The sequence below is a fragment of the Trifolium pratense genome, linkage group LG2 (genome assembly GCF_020283565.1).
Source record: "Trifolium pratense cultivar HEN17-A07 linkage group LG2, ARS_RC_1.1, whole genome shotgun sequence".
In the NCBI taxonomy this organism is placed as follows: domain Eukaryota; kingdom Viridiplantae; phylum Streptophyta; class Magnoliopsida; order Fabales; family Fabaceae; genus Trifolium; species Trifolium pratense.
Genome location: NC_060060.1, coordinates 50,639,506 through 50,655,734, shown reverse-complemented (window position 1 = coordinate 50,655,734; position 16,229 = coordinate 50,639,506). Strand labels below are relative to the sequence as shown.

The window sequence follows — 16,229 nt, the reverse complement described above, 5'->3', positions numbered from 1 at the left end:
GAAATTTCCTCCTCATGAGGGAATTATGGAATAAATAGGACAATTTGATCTCTTAAAATATTAAATAATAAATTAGTTTTGTAGTTCGGTTGATAGCGCTATCAGATATATTATTTAGAGGACCAAAATTTGAACCTGGATTCTCCATTTTATCACTCTTAAATTGCATACCTGTAAATTAATTTGGTCTTTGTCATAAATATAAATATCGAACTAATACGTTATTTAGGACATACTTAGTTATCCTACAAAAAGATAGACCTGTTTTATATTAGCATCTTGAATATACCATGTTAAAAGTACATTTTATATATGGAATAACTAATAAGTCTGCTTTTAAATAGGCTTAACACACAATCTCAAATCTAAAAAATTCAATTAGTAACTTACCCTTAATGTTTTTGTTTGATAGATACATAAGTCTAGACAACTTTTTAGAATATTAAAAAATGGTAAAGTAGTTTGAAAGAAACCACATATAACAACAATCTTATCTTAAATAAACTTCAACGTAAAGATATAGTTGAAAAGGTTGACGGTTGTTACAAGCAATCAAACAAAGCCAGATTTGTGAGTCTTCAGCTCCATTCAGAGTTCAGACAATGAAACAGCCAAACAATTGCCTTACCTTCCTTCTTTCACCATGTGAACACTGAACACCTTACAAGTTACATACTATAGATCCCACTTTTGTCCTTTCTTTTACATTAAATTGTTAAACTATCCGATGAAAACATCAAACTCAAGTGGTTAATGAACCCTCATAGAACGAATCATTCGGAAGAATCTGAGTTCGATTCTTGATGAAAAAAATTCTTGACTAAACTTTATTAACACATAGCCAAACTCTGAATTAACGGATCATCGTCCACTGAGAACCAGAGAATTAATAAGAAAATTTGTTAAAGTATCCATTTCTTTAATGTCCATTCCTATAAAACCAAATGTCCTTTCCACCCTCCAATAAATAAAAAATAAAATAGCACTCGTTTTGCACAATTATATACTATCATATCATATGCACCATTTTATTTTCTAACTAGAGCATAAATTCTTTGACCCTTCACATTCCTTCTTATGACTATTTATTTATTTATTTATTTATTTATTTATTTATTTATACACATCCAAATTAAGCTCATTGGTTAGTTATCAACTAATCATCTATTTCACTTTTGAAAAATGGGTTTGGTTTTGTTGTTTCCTTCTATTGTTACACTTACATTGTTTCTGTTGTTATCAATACTAAGTTCAGTCATTGTTGATGGTGGTGTTCCAATTCCAACCACTCTTGATGGACCCTTTAAGCCTGTGACAGTTCCTCTTGACAAAAGCTTCCGTGGAAATGCTGTTGACTTACCAGATACAGATCCTCTTGTTCAAAGATATGTTGAAGGTTTTCAACCTGAACAAATCTCTCTTTCCCTCTCTACATCTCATAGCTCTGTTTGGATTTCTTGGATTACAGGTACTACTTTGCTTTCTTTCACTTATTTTCTTCATTACTACTTTCTAATCTTATTTCCCAACTTCAAATACACTTTAGATTGAAGATGTGTCTGGTGTCCAAATGTGTTTGTGTCTGTCCGACATGACACCGGACAAACACGGACACATGTGATTAGTTTAATCACTTTAACTTTTTAAATTACTAAAATGTCTACGTGTTCTATCGGTGTCATGTTTGGTGTTTGTGTACACTTTAAATTGAAGATGTGTCTGGTGTCTGAATGTGTTTGTGTTTGTCCCACATGACATTGGACAAACACAAACACATGTGATTATGTTTAATCACTCAACTTTTTTAAATTACTACAATGTATATGTTTTTGCAGCCGTGTCGTGTCTGATATTCATGTATGCAAATCGTGCTTCATAACGAATGAAGCTGCTTTTTTGTTTTTTGTTCAATTTGTTCACGTGAAGTAGTTGTTAACATGGTTGTTGACATTATGGCATATATGAAGACAAATACAATAGCTTTCTTTATTTATTTAATGTCGCTTTCACATGCATTGAATGGAAGAATTTATAGAGCAAGTGCACTCATTCACTCACTCTAGGTGTTTATAGCTTTTCTTCATTCCAAAATTAGCTAAATTTGTTATTTTGAGGTAATGTTTTAAGTTAGTAATAAATTAATAATTGTACATTTTGAGGTTTTTAACAAACTCCACCAATTTCATTTTCCAAGTTTTTTCAACTGACATGAAATTAACGCATTCCCACAATATGACCTTAGTAGTTGATTTTGTTGTTAAGGCATTGTGGTAACTTTATGTCAATTCAAGTGACGGTGAAGTTTATTTAACATATTTGGCATAAAACAAGTATAGTGATATTGTTGGATTATATTTGCAGGAGAGTTCCAAATTGGGGACAATATAGAACCATTAGATCCTGAAACAGTTGGTAGCATAGTTCAATATGGAAGGTTCGGAAGGTCAATCAATCGGCAAGCTGTAGGTTATTCCCTTGTGTATAGTCAGCTATATCCTTTTGAAGGACTTCAGAACTACACTTCTGGAATTATACATCATGTTCGTCTCACAGGTATAACACTTTGACTTGGTACAAGCATCCTTTTGTCTCACATGCACCAGATTTTTTCGACTCATATCTTGAAAGGCAAAGTGTTTAGTGATATGGCCAAATTAGTAGTTATAGGCTATGTAGCACCGATACTTTAGGTTGAAAGCGTGTCTAAGTGGCTGACATGTGTTGATGTACGACACTGGCATACATGGTTTCATGCAATCACTTCCATTTTCTCATCTTGTTACCGTTGTTCGTGTGTCAGTGTGCCCCGTGGTTGTTTCACAGGTTACAGATGGTGAACTGTCTTCACTTTACAAATCGGTTTTGTTGCGTTAAGTTAGAAATAGGTTCAATTCTAAGATAGTATTAGTCTATCAGAGTCTATCCTAGATCTGTTGGACCACCCGTTATCAGGCCATGTAGGCCACGCACCAGATATTTAGTTCTAGGAGTGAAGGGCATTGAGAGTTTCACATTACATGATTAAATGGTCTGAACATTGGTTATATAATAATAGCATGGAAACAAGATTGAAAAGGAAAAGTCATATTTTAGACTCATTAATCCACTGCCAAGTCATTCTAAGTCAAATCATGTGATGCTTGTTTTTCCTGACACATGCTTGGTTGCTGTAAAAAACAAATTTAGAATTCTATTCTCTATGCTGCAGGATTAAGAGCCAATACACTATATCAATATCAATGTGGAGATCCATCTTTATCAGCAATGAGTGATGTTCATTATTTCAGGACAATGCCAGTTTCAGGCCCAAAGAACTACCCTAGCAGAATTGCAGTGGTCGGAGACTTAGGTCTTACATACAATACTACGTCCACTGTCAATCATATGACAAGCAATCATCCTGATCTTATTCTATTGGTTGGTGATGCTAGTTATGCTAACATGTATCTTACTAATGGTACTGGTTCAGATTGCTACTCTTGCTCATTTTCTAATACTCCCATCCACGAAACATATCAACCGCGCTGGGATTATTGGGGAAGGTAAATGATACCAGTCTTGCCATTGTTTTGATTTTGACTTGAGATTTCTTGGTTCAAGAGCTCACCTTATGCAGTCAATGTTGATTATTGATTCAGGTACCTGCAACCTCTGATTTCTAGTGTCCCTATAATGGTAATAGAAGGGAATCATGAGATAGAATCCCAAGCCGAGAACAAAACATTTGTTGCTTATAGTTCTCGGTTTGCATTTCCGTCTGACGAGAGTGGATCATCATCCACTCTCTATTATTCTTTCAATGCTGGAGGAATACATTTTATAATGCTCGGTTCCTATGTATCGTACGATAAGTCAGGTTAACTTTGGTTCATCATTTCCTTCTTATTTCTTCTACGCGATCGATAGTCCTTTTTTATTCACTTTTAGTGTCATCGATTTTTTATTGCAGGGGACCAGTACAAATGGTTGGAGAAGGATTTGGCTTCTCTTGACAGGGAAGTAACTCCATGGTTGGTAGCTACATGGCATGCACCTTGGTACAGCACTTACAAGGCACATTATAGAGAAGCAGAATGTATGAGGGTGGAGATGGAAGACTTGCTATATAAATATGGTGTTGACATTGTCTTCAATGGACATGTAAGCATAAAGCATGCATTTGTTTTAATTACTAATAATAATTGTTATTATTCTCAACATGCAAAATTCTCATGATATCATTGAACAGATTCATGCCTATGAGAGATCAAACCGAGTGTATAACTACACGTTGGATCCCTGCGGTCCTGTTCATATCACGGTTGGTGACGGTGGTAACCGAGAAAAGATGGCAATTACTCATGCTGATGAACCAGGAAACTGTCCAGAACCATCAACTACACCAGATAACTTTATGGGCGGCTTCTGCGCCTTTAATTTTACATCCGGTCCAGCAGCAGGCAAGTTCTGTTGGGACCAACAGCCTGACTATAGTGCTTTCCGCGAAAGTAGCTTCGGTCATGGAATTCTAGAGGTAATCTTTCCTTCTCTAGTTTCTAACATGAAGTCTTCTGATTTTTGTCAAATGTAAAAATTTCCTAAACATTGATTCATGCAGGTGAAGAATGAAACTCATGCTTTATGGATTTGGCATCGCAATCAAGACTATTATGGTAACACTGGTGATGAGATTTACATTGTTAGGCAGCCTGATAAGTGTCCATCAGTGAAGCCAGAGAGGGTACATAAAACATGAATATGGATTTTGTGTAAAAGGTTATATTGACCATCATTTCTTCATTTTCAGAGATAAATAATCCTTAGAGAAGTCTTCCCTGAAATTTCAGGTGCCTTTTGTGCAAATTAAGACAAAAGTTGTACTATTAATTTTATTAACTTGTAATTTTTGTTTAATAAGGATATAATACACAAAACGTAATATAAGATCATATTTCACTCTACTAGAAATTAAACTCATTCTAGACACAAAAAAAAAAGAAAAAGAAATTAAGCTCATTTAACTAATCATCAGAGTTATTTTATCATTAAATGTGTCTTTAGTTAGTGATTTAATTTAGTACTTAAATGTATTTTTTGCCTATCAATTTTGATACATTGTAGTGACCAAAATGACTATTGAAAAATTATATGGTACATTTGATAAATGTACCGGTACTCATTAAATTAATATGTAAATGAATTTATTTTTTTTTTAAAAGAAATCATTTTTCCTGTCATTAGAAAACTTATAATAAAATTGTACCAAAAAAAAAAAAAAAAAAAAGAAAACTTATAATAATCAAATATTCATAAAAACTGTCAAAAATATAAATTTGATATTTTTTAAATTTTTATTCCTATAATAGTCAATATTGAATTGTTTTTCTAATGAAAAAATGTTAAAAAATTAGTGTAATGCTTATGAACAATGTAATTTTTTTTTCTTGTGATATAATCATCTCTAAAATACAATAATTGACTAATATTTTTTAATTCATAAAAATAATTGACTAATAGTTTTGAATTCTTTTGTAACTTTATAATCTCCCTTGACACGCCTTGTGATGAGGAGATATATTTTTCTATAATGCATATCTCATTTTGACTTGTTCAAAAAAAGTTTATCAATTTAATAACTTAATGTATTGTACGAATTAGTTAATTTTTAATATATGATATTTAGGGAAAAGAAGGTGAAAGGGTGAGGTAATTTGAATTGGAAATGATAAAATCTAGATTTAATGCATTGAATTTAATTTATATATACTGTAAAGTTTTTTTTTTTTTAAACAGGATATCCTCTGCGCGCAACTGCCTAGACTAATCCCTCGAGCTTTGTGAGATTCAAATAGGTGGCAAACTCTCCCTAAACTGCTTCATGCCCAAGTCAGGGATCGAACTCAGGACATTGGTTAAGTTAGAAGAGACCCGCGTCATCTCATCTAAGTGCTATTGGGTTAGCATAAAGTTATTTTACACATGTGTTCAATAATATATCAACAAATCATTGGATGCTTGTATAAAAAAAAATTATTTAATGACAATGGCATAGCAAAAAAATATAAGAATAAGATTTACGGAAAGAAGAAAACAAAAGAAAAAAAGCGCCTTTGATATGTATCCGTTTTAGAAAACCTAGCGCACGGAAATGGGGAGAGTGTTGTACTATTTTGGAGAGTGTGGCTTTGCCTCTTGTACGAGGGAGGGAGCAGAGATTGTACAATGGCGGGGAGAGTGTGTGTGTGCAGAGTTGTACTAATTTTATGCTTTATATAATGTTTTTAGAAAATTACTTCATTTGATTGGAAGAAAAAGGGTATATTACCAGAAGTTGAAAATCAAGGAGACGCTGGTGAGTTTATTTTAGTATTTATTTGTTTATTATATTTATCACAAAATTTTAATGGTTTAAAATCTCAATTTATTGGATGTAGAGTCTTGCTATGCCTCTGCTATTTTAGGTACCGGATTAAAACAAAGCACCTCCACATAAGACATTCCCGACAAGATTTTTTTAACCAAATGATTAGGATAACCGACCAAACAGAACCGGGGTGTACACTACTAGAGACATTGAAATGGATCGTCCACAATGGTTGCATTTTAGAGAATGCATGTCCTTACACCGGAATTTTCAACCCAAATCACTATTTGCGGGAGGTATAGATTCTATTATACTTTTTTTTGAACAAGAAGATTCTATTATACTTTTCTCATATTATCTTTATTCTCTCCCAAACAACACAACTGATTTAATTTTTCTTAAATTAAGAAAATTCTTGACTAGTTTGGTTCGGTTGTCTTGAGAAAGGGTATTTGAGGATGTTTTCTTGAGAACTGAAATTTGAGATACTAATTTCTTTTGTAGGCAAAAAGCTACTAGAACAATGGAGACTTCATTGTTTAAAAACTAAAAAATAAACAATGGAGTTTTGTTTTCAGATCTCAAATCTGTTGGAACAGAATCACACAATGATCACAATTGCACACACAAACACAATTTTAGGCTCAATGCGCGCCTATAGCTGTTTACACACACTTTCTGTTTTTTATGGAGGAATGGAAAATTAGAGAAGATGAAGGAGAAGAGTGTATTTTATTGATACTACTACTACTCCTATATGCTATGTTACTTGAGAAACAACTAACTGCATCACTGACTAACTCCTAACTGTCATAACTAACAATTAGTGGGTAGTCATACTTTTAACAACTAGATAAGCTTCTATATCTTAGTGCACAAGTAACACAATAGATAAGATTGTAGTACTATATTATATAGTAGTTTTAAGATTTTTCTATGTTTGTGTTTAAGCGGCAAAATATATGCCTCTTGTACGAGGGAGGGAGCAGAGATTGTACAATGGTGGGGAGAGTGATTGTGCAGAGTTGTACTAATTTTATGCTTTATATAATGTTTTTAGAAAATTACTTCATTTGATTGGAAGAAAAAGGGTATATTACCAGAAGTTGAAAATCAAGGAGACGCTGGTGTGTTTATTTTAGTATTTATTTGTTTATTATATTTATCACAAAATTGTAATTGTTTAAAATCTCAATTTATTGGATGTAGAGTCTTGCTATGCCTCTGCTATTTTAGGTACCGGATTAAAACAAAGCTCCTCCACATAAGACTTTATCGACAAGATATTTTTAACCAAATGATTAGGATAACCGACCAAACAGAACCGGGGTGTACACTACTAGAGACATTGAAATGGATCGTCCACAATGGTTGCATTTTAGAGAATGCATGTCCTTACACCGGAATTTTCAACCCAAATTACTATTTGCGGGAGGTATACATTCTATTATACTTTTTTTTGAACAAGAAGATTCTATTATACTTTTCTCATATTATCTTTATTTTCTCCCAAACAACACAACTGATTTAATTTTTCTAAAATTAAGAAAATTCTTGACTAATTTGGTTCGGTTGTCTTGAGAAAGGGTATTTTAGGATGTTTTCTTGAGAACTGAAATTTGAGATACTAATTTCTTTTGTAGGCAAAAAGCTACTAGAACAATGGAGACTTCATTGTTTAAAGAATAAAAAATAAACAATAAACAATGGAGTTTTGTTTTCAGATCTCAAATATGTTGGAACAGAATCACACAATGATCACAATTGCACACACAAACACAGTTTTAGGCTCAATGCGCGCCTATGGTTGTTTACACACACACACTTTCTGTTTTCTATGGAGGAATGGAAAATTAGAGAAGATGAAGGAGAAGAGTGTATTTTATTGATACTACTACTACTCCTATATGCTATGTTACTTGAGAAACAACTAACTGCATCATTGACTAACTCCTAACTTTCATAACTAACAATTAGTGGGTAGTCAAACTTTTAACAACCAGATAAGCTACTATCTTAGTGCACAAGTAACACAATAGATAAGATTGTAGTTTTAAGATTTTTCTATGTTTGTGTTTATGCGGCAAAATATATGCCTCTTGTACGAGGGAGGGAGCAGAGATTGTACAATGGTGGGGAGAGTGTGTGTGCAGAGTTGTACTAATTTTATGCTTTATATAATGTTTTTAGAAAATTACTTCATTTGATTGGAAGAAAAAGAGTATATTACCAGAAGTTGAAAATCAAGGAGACGCTAGTGAGTTTATTTTAGTATTATTTGTTTATTATATTTATCACAAAATTTTAATTGTTTAAAATCTCAATTTATTGGATGTAGAGTCTTGCTATGCCTCTGCTATTTTAGGTACCGGATTAAAACAAAGCTCCTCCACATAAGAATTTCCCGACAAGATATTTTTAACCAAATGATTAGGATAACCGACCAAACAGAACCGGGGTGTACACTACTAGAGACATTGAAATGGATCGTCCACAATGGTTGCATTTTAGAGAATGCAAGTCCTTACACCGGAATTTTCAACCCAAATCACTATTTGCGGGAGGTATAGATTCTATTATACTTTTTTTTGAACCAGAAGATTCTATTATACTTTTCTCATATTATCTTTATTCTCTCCCAAACAACGCAACTGATTTAATTTTTCTTAAATTAAGAAAATTCATGACTAATTTGGTTCGGTTGTCTTGAGAGAGGGTATTTGAACAGAATCACACAATGATCACACACAAACACAGTTTTAGGCTCAATGCGCGCCGATGGCTGTTTACACACACACTTTCTGTTTTTTATGGAGGAATGGAAAATTAAAGAAGATGAAGGAGAAGAGTGTATTTTATTGATACTACTACTACTCCTCCTATATGCTATGTTACTTGAGAAACAACTAACTGCATCATTGACTAACTCCTAACTGTCATAACTAACAATTAGTGGGTAGTCACACTTTTAACAACTAGATAAGCTACTATCTTAGTGCACAAGTAACACAATAGATAAGATTGTAGTACTATATTTTATAGTAGTTTTAATATTTTTCTATGTTTGTGTTTATGCGGCAAAATATATGCCTTTTGTACGAGGGAGGGAGCAGAGATTGTACAATGGTGGGGAGAGTGTGTGTGCAGAGTTGTACTAATTTTATGCTTTATATAATGTTTTTAGAAAATTACTTCATTTGATTGGAAGAAAAAGAGTATATTACCAGAAGTTGAAAATCAAGGAGACGCTGGTGAGTTTATTTTAGTATTTATTTGTTTATTATATTTATCACAAAATTTTAATTGTTTAAAATCTCAATTTATTGGATGTAGAGTCTTGCTATGCCTCTGCTATTTTAGGTACCGGATTAAAACAAAGCTCCTCCACATAAGAATTTCCCGACAAGATTTTTTTAACCAAATGAATAGGATAACCGACCAAACAGAACCGGGGTGTACACTACTAGAGACATTGAAATGGATCGTCCACAATGGTTGCATTTTAGAGAATGCAAGTCCTTACACCGGAATTTTCAACCCAAATCACTATTTGCGGGAGGTATAGATTCTATTATACTTTTTTTTGAACCAGAAGATTCTATTATACTTTTCTCATATTATCTTTATTCTCTCCCAAACAACACAACTGATTTAATTTTTCTTAAATTAAGAAAATTCATGACTAATTTGGTTCGGTTGTCTTGAGAAAGGGTATTTGAACAGAATCACACAATGATCACACACAAACACAGTTTTAGGCTCAATGCGCGCCGATGGCTGTTTACACACACACTTTCTGTTTTTTATGGAGGAATGGAAAATTAAAGAAGATGAAGGAGAAGAGTGTATTTGATTGATACTACTACTACTCCTATGTGTTATGTTACTTGAGAAACAAGTAACCGCATCACTGACTAACTCCTAACTGTCATAACTAACAATTAGTGGGTAGTCACACTTTTAACAACTAGATAAGCTTCTATCTTAATGCACAAGTAACACAATAGATAAGATTGTAGTACTGCATTATATAGTAGTTTTATTATATAGTAGTTTTAAGATTTTTCTATGTTTGTGTTTATGCGGCAAAATATATGCCTCTTGTACGAGGGAGGGAGCAGAGATTGTACAATGGTGGGGAGAGTGTGTGTGCAGAGTTGTACTAATTTTATGCTTTATATAATGATTTTAGAAAATTACTTCATTTGGTTGGAATAAAAAAGGTAAATTGTAAACTTGTTCTGCTATTTTTATTTTTTTATTTTTTTATTCTTAATAGTTCAAATGTCCCTTTTAATTTACTTTTTGAAGCACCTCTTCTAATGTTATATTATTTAATAACCTATTAAATGTTTTAAAATGTGTTATTTATTTTGTCAAAAGTATTCATTTTTTTTTTTTGAAAAAGTACTTAATTTTTTTATTTAAAATTGAGTTTTAGTGTATAAAAATTCATGTTTAATCTATCTTTGGTTAAAAAATTATAAATTTTTGTGAGAAAGATTCATATAATATTACAATTATAAATACTAGAACTAATTAAAAAAAATGTGAAGTTTACACATGAATTGACTTAAAAATAGGACAAATGTCGTGTGAAAAACATTCGGAAAGACCAAAACTTGCTTGAAATTTTTTAAAGAGATTAAAATTAAAATATAGTATATTGATAAAGTCTAAAAACTTATTTAATCCTTATGAGTATAATCATAGTAATACATAAGATATATTAACATACATGAATTTCAAATATTTATGGCTCAAACCCCGTTTATATTTATAGCGGCCCACCCCAATTTTTTCGTCTTGCTCCGCCACTGATGCTATGCAAGTTGGTTGTAAGACTTGGTTAGGGTATGCCTGACTCTCCTGTAATTTCAACTCAAAATCAAGATGGGAAGAGAGAACCAGTCAAAGAAAAACAATGTGAGATGTTCCAAGTTTGTACATGGGATAGTGGAGTATACATACGCCTAAATTATTAAGGTTTGGTGTGAAGTTGCTCTACTAAAGTTTGATCACATGATTGCTTAATCAAATTATCTGGGTTGGAAATCTTAAGGGAAAAAAATAGCTTATTTGCAATTTTTAAGTTGAATATTTCTTGTGACAATTGATGAAGTGGAAAATTAATTTTGTGTTTGCCTTCAACTAAAATAATAGACATGAGTGCCATTATATGTCGTTAAAATCCACATTCAACTACACTCAGAAGAACAGAAGTCTGTCCACCACAAGTTCACCCTAATGTTTCTAACACCAACCAAAACCAGTTTCACAGCAATTGGATGCAATGGAGACAATTTCCTGCAAAAGTAATAAAGAAATGGGCTAAGAGTGAACACATAGAAAGATATTGGTGTGATTCATTGAACGAATATTGAATAAATTACGGTTTAGAAACTTAAGAGGGAAACAACTCAGTTTTCCATAAAAAGCGCCTGGAGGTTAACCAGAAGACATAAACAACTAAAAACCTTATTCCATTAACTGGGGCCAAAAAGTAAGAAACCAGTACAAATAAAATGACTCAAATTAGCTTACTCAAGAGAAAATTCAGATCATAAGATCATAGGCAGATCTTGCTAATGACAAATTTAAAATAAGGATATCTGATGAACATATTGTGAAGTTCATCAATCTTTGACAAATTTTCGTAATTCAGCAGTAGTGAATATGATAGGATGCTGTTTGAATGACTCTGACTTAATTCCCATTACACAAACATAATACACAGTTATTCTCATACATTCTCATATCTATAGCACTTTTAGTTATTGATATAATTATTTTTCACTGTGAGATAAGTCTTTCCAATCTTAGCTGTGGACAGGATTAGAGCTCGCTCCATAGTCCTCCTCCAAGCATGACTCACCCCGTATTGCACGATTCAGAGTTTGAATAATGACTAACTTGGCAACTTAGGCCCTTGGTTGGCACATAAGCCGACATAATTGGAACATAGACCCGACATAATTGGCACTTAGGCCCCTGGTTAGCACATAAACTGACATAATTGGCACATAGGCCGACGTAATTGGAACTTAGGCTCTCCTTTGGTTGGCACATAGGACTGCATAATTGGCGCTCAGACCCCTTGATTAGCACATAGACCAACATAATTGACACTCACACCTACTTTATAGCCTTTTATTTAGAGTACTCAATGAATGACTTAAAACCTTCTACTTCTAAAACATTAAACACCAACATGAATTTATATGATGTGTTCTTGCCTTTAAAATCATAACTAAGATACTACATCTCATGGTTCACAATAGTATTAAAAAAATTCATGTAGAAGGTAAGAATAAATTCCAACAACATACATCAATACTATAAAAAAAAATAGAAAAACACACAACATTAAAGGGGGTAAGGACAATCATACTTGTACTTAATAACTATAATCAACTGTGTCATTTCCTATCAAAATAACATTCCACCAAGTTCTAAATGTACTCAAAAAGAAAGTAGAAGGAACATGAAACACAAACAAAAAGGAAGGAGAAAACAAACCTCTGCTCATAAATAGAGCAGCAATGACAGAAGCAAAACATGGAATGGAGAAGAAAAATGGTGAACTCGAAGAGGAGAAGAAGGAACACTGTGACACAAAGGAACAAAGCTCTGATGGTGAACTCGGAGAGAAAAGAAAGTGAAAACCTCCACAATTGCCTCTTGAACATGTGGATTAATATATATTATGTGAGCAAAATACCCTAACAAATTAAAATAATTTCAAAAACTTAGGGTTTTCTAAAACGTTTCCCCAGAAAAAACGATAGCAGGCACGGAAATGCTATAGCGCCGCTTTTCGCGGCCACTATGACCACTTCTCTCGGTAGCGCTTTGTGGCCCTATGGAGTAGTAGTGAAGGACCTCGCCGCCACGCCGTGCCGATGTAGCGTGCTATTAACAACATAGAATGAAACCTAAAGTACCAATGCATTAGTTGGATACTTGGGTTCTCGTCTTATTAAAAATTAGGCATCTATCACCCATTCCAAAGGTCACCCATTCAATAACCAAATAGTCTGATTAAAGATTCCCATTACCAACAAAAATGGTTGCTTATCTTCTGTCTAAATGCTACAGGTCACAAAGGAATATTATAATCCAAATTAAAACACACATGCACATAGAAACACTAAAATTCACCATTAAAGGATACTTAAAATTCACCATTAAAGGATACTTGGTTTTTAATATAAAAACAAAATGCTCGGGGACAAGGGTAAGCCAAGCATTTAACATTAGAAAAGTGAGGTTACAATTTTGCCAAAAGTAAAATGACTAGGAAGCACATATTTGTTATTTATAGTCGGCAGAATATGCCAAGACTAATGTATGCTAAAATTGCTTATGGCTGATTTCTGGTATTTGTTAGTATCTATCAACTTCAATATTTCATCATTGTGACTTTCTTGTAAAGAAGTTTGGCTGAAGTTTATTTAAAATATCATAATGTTTATTCTCTATGAACTAGTTCTATTTTCAGGTCTCAGTGAATATCGATTCTCTTAGAACATGTTAAATATGTAAGCATGCATGATGTTGATGTAACATTCTTACCATGAAGCATGTTTTAGTTGATAGGCTTGATAGAACAGTTCACTACTTCAGGCGACCGTCCATCTGCAGTCTTCTTATTCCAGATGTGGGCTTGGAAAGTTGTTACAGGGCAGTTGGAAGGATCAACATCCTCTTTTGCTTTTGCTTGAAAGGTAATGAAATATGTACCAGACGGAAAAAGTTTAATAGTTGCCTTGATAAGGTTAACAAACTCATACTCCTTAGCATCCTAAATAAATAAAAGAAACAAATATAATTCATCTTTTATAAATAAATACATACATACATACACTTAGGATAATTACACTTAAATGGAAGGTAAACCGGCAACAAGCTGCCAGTTTAGAATTAGAACCAATTAACCAACCTGACTGTGAGAATTGTAATGGGCCACAGCAAATTTGGAGAGCTCAGTGAGGCGATCCTCATTTTCTGATATGTCAACGGGCATGGGCCAGTTGTGGGGACATCTAGTTATTAAGGGTGGAATATCAATAGCATCGAATGGCTGTAATGTCACAAACAGATTATACCTACAATCGTAAACAAATACAAAATTAATTAATTAAAAAAAAGAGAGGAGAAATTAGGTTACACTTAGGTTACTGGCGATCTTCCGATACTCGGCCACGGCATGTTTTATATCCAGTTCTTGTTGTTTCCAGGCTGGATTCATATACACAAAGCGCGCACACCCGAAAACACGGGGAACAGGGTCATGATCATACTTGTTCTGAAGAAATTCAATTGGTTTGGATTCCCATTCCCTATCAAATAAGCTTGAATAAGAATCAGATTCTGGTTTCACCTGCTTCTCTCTTTCTTCTTCTTCTTCTTCTTCTTCGCAGCTTCTCTCTACGACGTCGTGCAAGTTGGTATCCAGTTCTGATTTCAGCCGCTTCGCACTTTCTTCTTCGCAGCTTTCCGGTGGAGGTCGGATGACGCCTTGCAATACGGTATCCAATTCCATCGACATTTTGCAAGACCAAATGAAACACACGCAATTAAAAAATACCTAAATCCCTTTTTACTTTTCTTTTTTGGTACAAGAGGAACTCAATCCTCGTGTTTTCTTTTTTTTTTTTTTTTTTAAGTTTGGGGGGCTAGTCTTTGTTTTTGTTACCACCCGACTAATAAGAACCGTGTTTTTGGAATTTTTTTTATATTTATTTTTCTCACCCTATTAATTATTCAAGAAAAACGACGATATATTCGATAAAAATGAATATTGTAAATTAAAAACACAAATTTGACACAAACTAAACTAAGGATCATATAAATTAACTGCCTCAACTTCGTCCTCTCTGAGTTGAACCATGCAAGCCGCAATTTCGTCGAAGGTACTCAGACAGATCCATATTTAATGCGAGTGTGTTAAGGATGTGACCGTTAGGCCACCCTCTAAATTCAGCCACCCCCAATGGGAATTTTGAAAGGAAAAAAATGTTCACATCATACAAGGCGAACATTCTTTTATTTGTTCCTTATGTAGAATGCGAATGCTTCTCATATACTCCGTATAAGCTCATATATATATAAGGCATGTCTCACATTCTTCCCTCCATTTTTTAGTTACAAGAAACGGGAAAAATTGGAGCAAAACCCTCCAAAACGATCAATACTCGAAAATTTCATCGAAATCGACGGTTTTTTTGCTCATTTAGAGTCACAATCAAGGTGGTGAAAGCGAAATGGTGTTTTGCTCTAATACTTTTTTGCGATTTTTTATGTTGTGGAATGTGGATAATTGTGGTCAATTGCAGTCTTATAATAGATAGTGGTAGTATTGTGATTTGGGGAGACATAAAAAATTTAGATTCATCTTGGAATTCCTAAAACATAAAATGCCGTTTTACCAAATAACACTACACAGGTGAAAATTTCTCTGCTACTTGCAATTGAACATCGGTGTAAGCAAGCCTTTTCATTCCTACCCTTTAGTACTTCCTTGAAGTGAACATTGTGTTGACTGAGTCAAGTGATAGTGTCAATAATGAATCCCTTTGTACTATGTATCATTAACCTTTTTCCCTTTTTTTGTTGACATAAGTTGTTATAACTTGGTGTAAGTTTGAACTTGTTTGCAGATTGAGCTTCTTGACCGGATAACTACTACTAGATCTGGAAATGAAGATAAAACCTCAGACTCTGGGAATATATGTCAAGCCAACGATCAGTTTGTGGAGCTTCCTATCGAGCATCAAGTTTTTGATATTATTGAGGCTGCAGGATCAGAAAGCATTACTACAAAGGAGGTACGCACTTGATTCTTATATTGTTTTCTTTGGTAGGACATATGAAAAAATGTCTA

At 33.5% G+C, this 16,229-nt stretch overlaps 2 protein-coding genes across 5 annotated transcripts; one reads left to right on the top strand and one right to left on the bottom strand.

The window, feature by feature from the left end:
* Nucleotides 1-926: 926 nt before the first annotated feature.
* Nucleotides 927-4,918, top strand: LOC123911066 (purple acid phosphatase 15-like). Its single transcript, XM_045962403.1, has 7 exons — nt 927-1,468; nt 2,362-2,553; nt 3,209-3,542; nt 3,639-3,856; nt 3,950-4,140; nt 4,229-4,513; nt 4,598-4,918. The coding sequence occupies exons 1-7, from the start codon at nt 1,183-1,185 to the stop codon at nt 4,733-4,735; spliced, it is 1,644 nt and encodes a 547-aa protein (XP_045818359.1). The 5' UTR covers nt 927-1,182; the 3' UTR covers nt 4,736-4,918.
* A 6,095-nt stretch (nt 4,919-11,013) lies between these two features.
* Nucleotides 11,014-15,018, bottom strand: LOC123907839. 4 transcript variants are annotated; one of them, XM_045958232.1, is made up of 4 exons: nt 14,514-15,018; nt 14,286-14,426; nt 13,919-14,147; nt 11,014-11,212 (listed from the first exon to the last, which is right to left on the bottom strand). In XM_045958232.1, exons 1-3 carry the CDS (start codon nt 14,892-14,894, stop codon nt 13,932-13,934), a joined length of 738 nt encoding a protein of 245 aa, XP_045814188.1. In that variant the 5' UTR covers nt 14,895-15,018; the 3' UTR covers nt 11,014-11,212; nt 13,919-13,931. The 4 variants fall into 4 exon arrangements, 3 of the variants coding, with proteins under 3 accessions (XP_045814188.1, XP_045814187.1, XP_045814189.1); XR_006809513.1 differs by lacking the exon at nt 11,014-11,212 and adding an exon at nt 11,401-11,650 and having other exon boundaries at nt 14,286-14,451; nt 14,727-15,015; XM_045958231.1 differs by lacking the exon at nt 11,014-11,212 and adding an exon at nt 11,401-11,650 and having other exon boundaries at nt 14,514-15,017.
* Nucleotides 15,019-16,229: the final 1,211 nt, after the last annotated feature.

Bases quoted from the DNA above. Each gene is read 5' to 3' on its own strand.
- LOC123911066 (XM_045962403.1), top strand. From the start codon at position 1,183: ATGGGTTTGGTTTTGTTGTTTCCTTCTATTGTTACACTTACATTGTTT. The intron at 3,857-3,949 runs GTTAACTTTGGT...TTTTTATTGCAG, and splicing joins TGTATCGTACGATAAGTCAG to GGGACCAGTACAAATGGTTG. The intron at 4,514-4,597 runs GTAATCTTTCCT...TGATTCATGCAG, and splicing joins TCGGTCATGGAATTCTAGAG to GTGAAGAATGAAACTCATGC.
- LOC123907839 (XM_045958232.1), bottom strand. From the start codon at position 14,894: ATGTCGATGGAATTGGATACCGTATTGCAAGGCGTCATCCGACCTCCA. The intron at 14,427-14,513 runs GTAACCTAATTT...GTGACATTACAG, and splicing joins AGATCGCCAGTAACCTAAGT to CCATTCGATGCTATTGATAT. The intron at 14,148-14,285 runs GTTGGTTAATTG...TTATTTATTTAG, and splicing joins ATTACAATTCTCACAGTCAG to GATGCTAAGGAGTATGAGTT.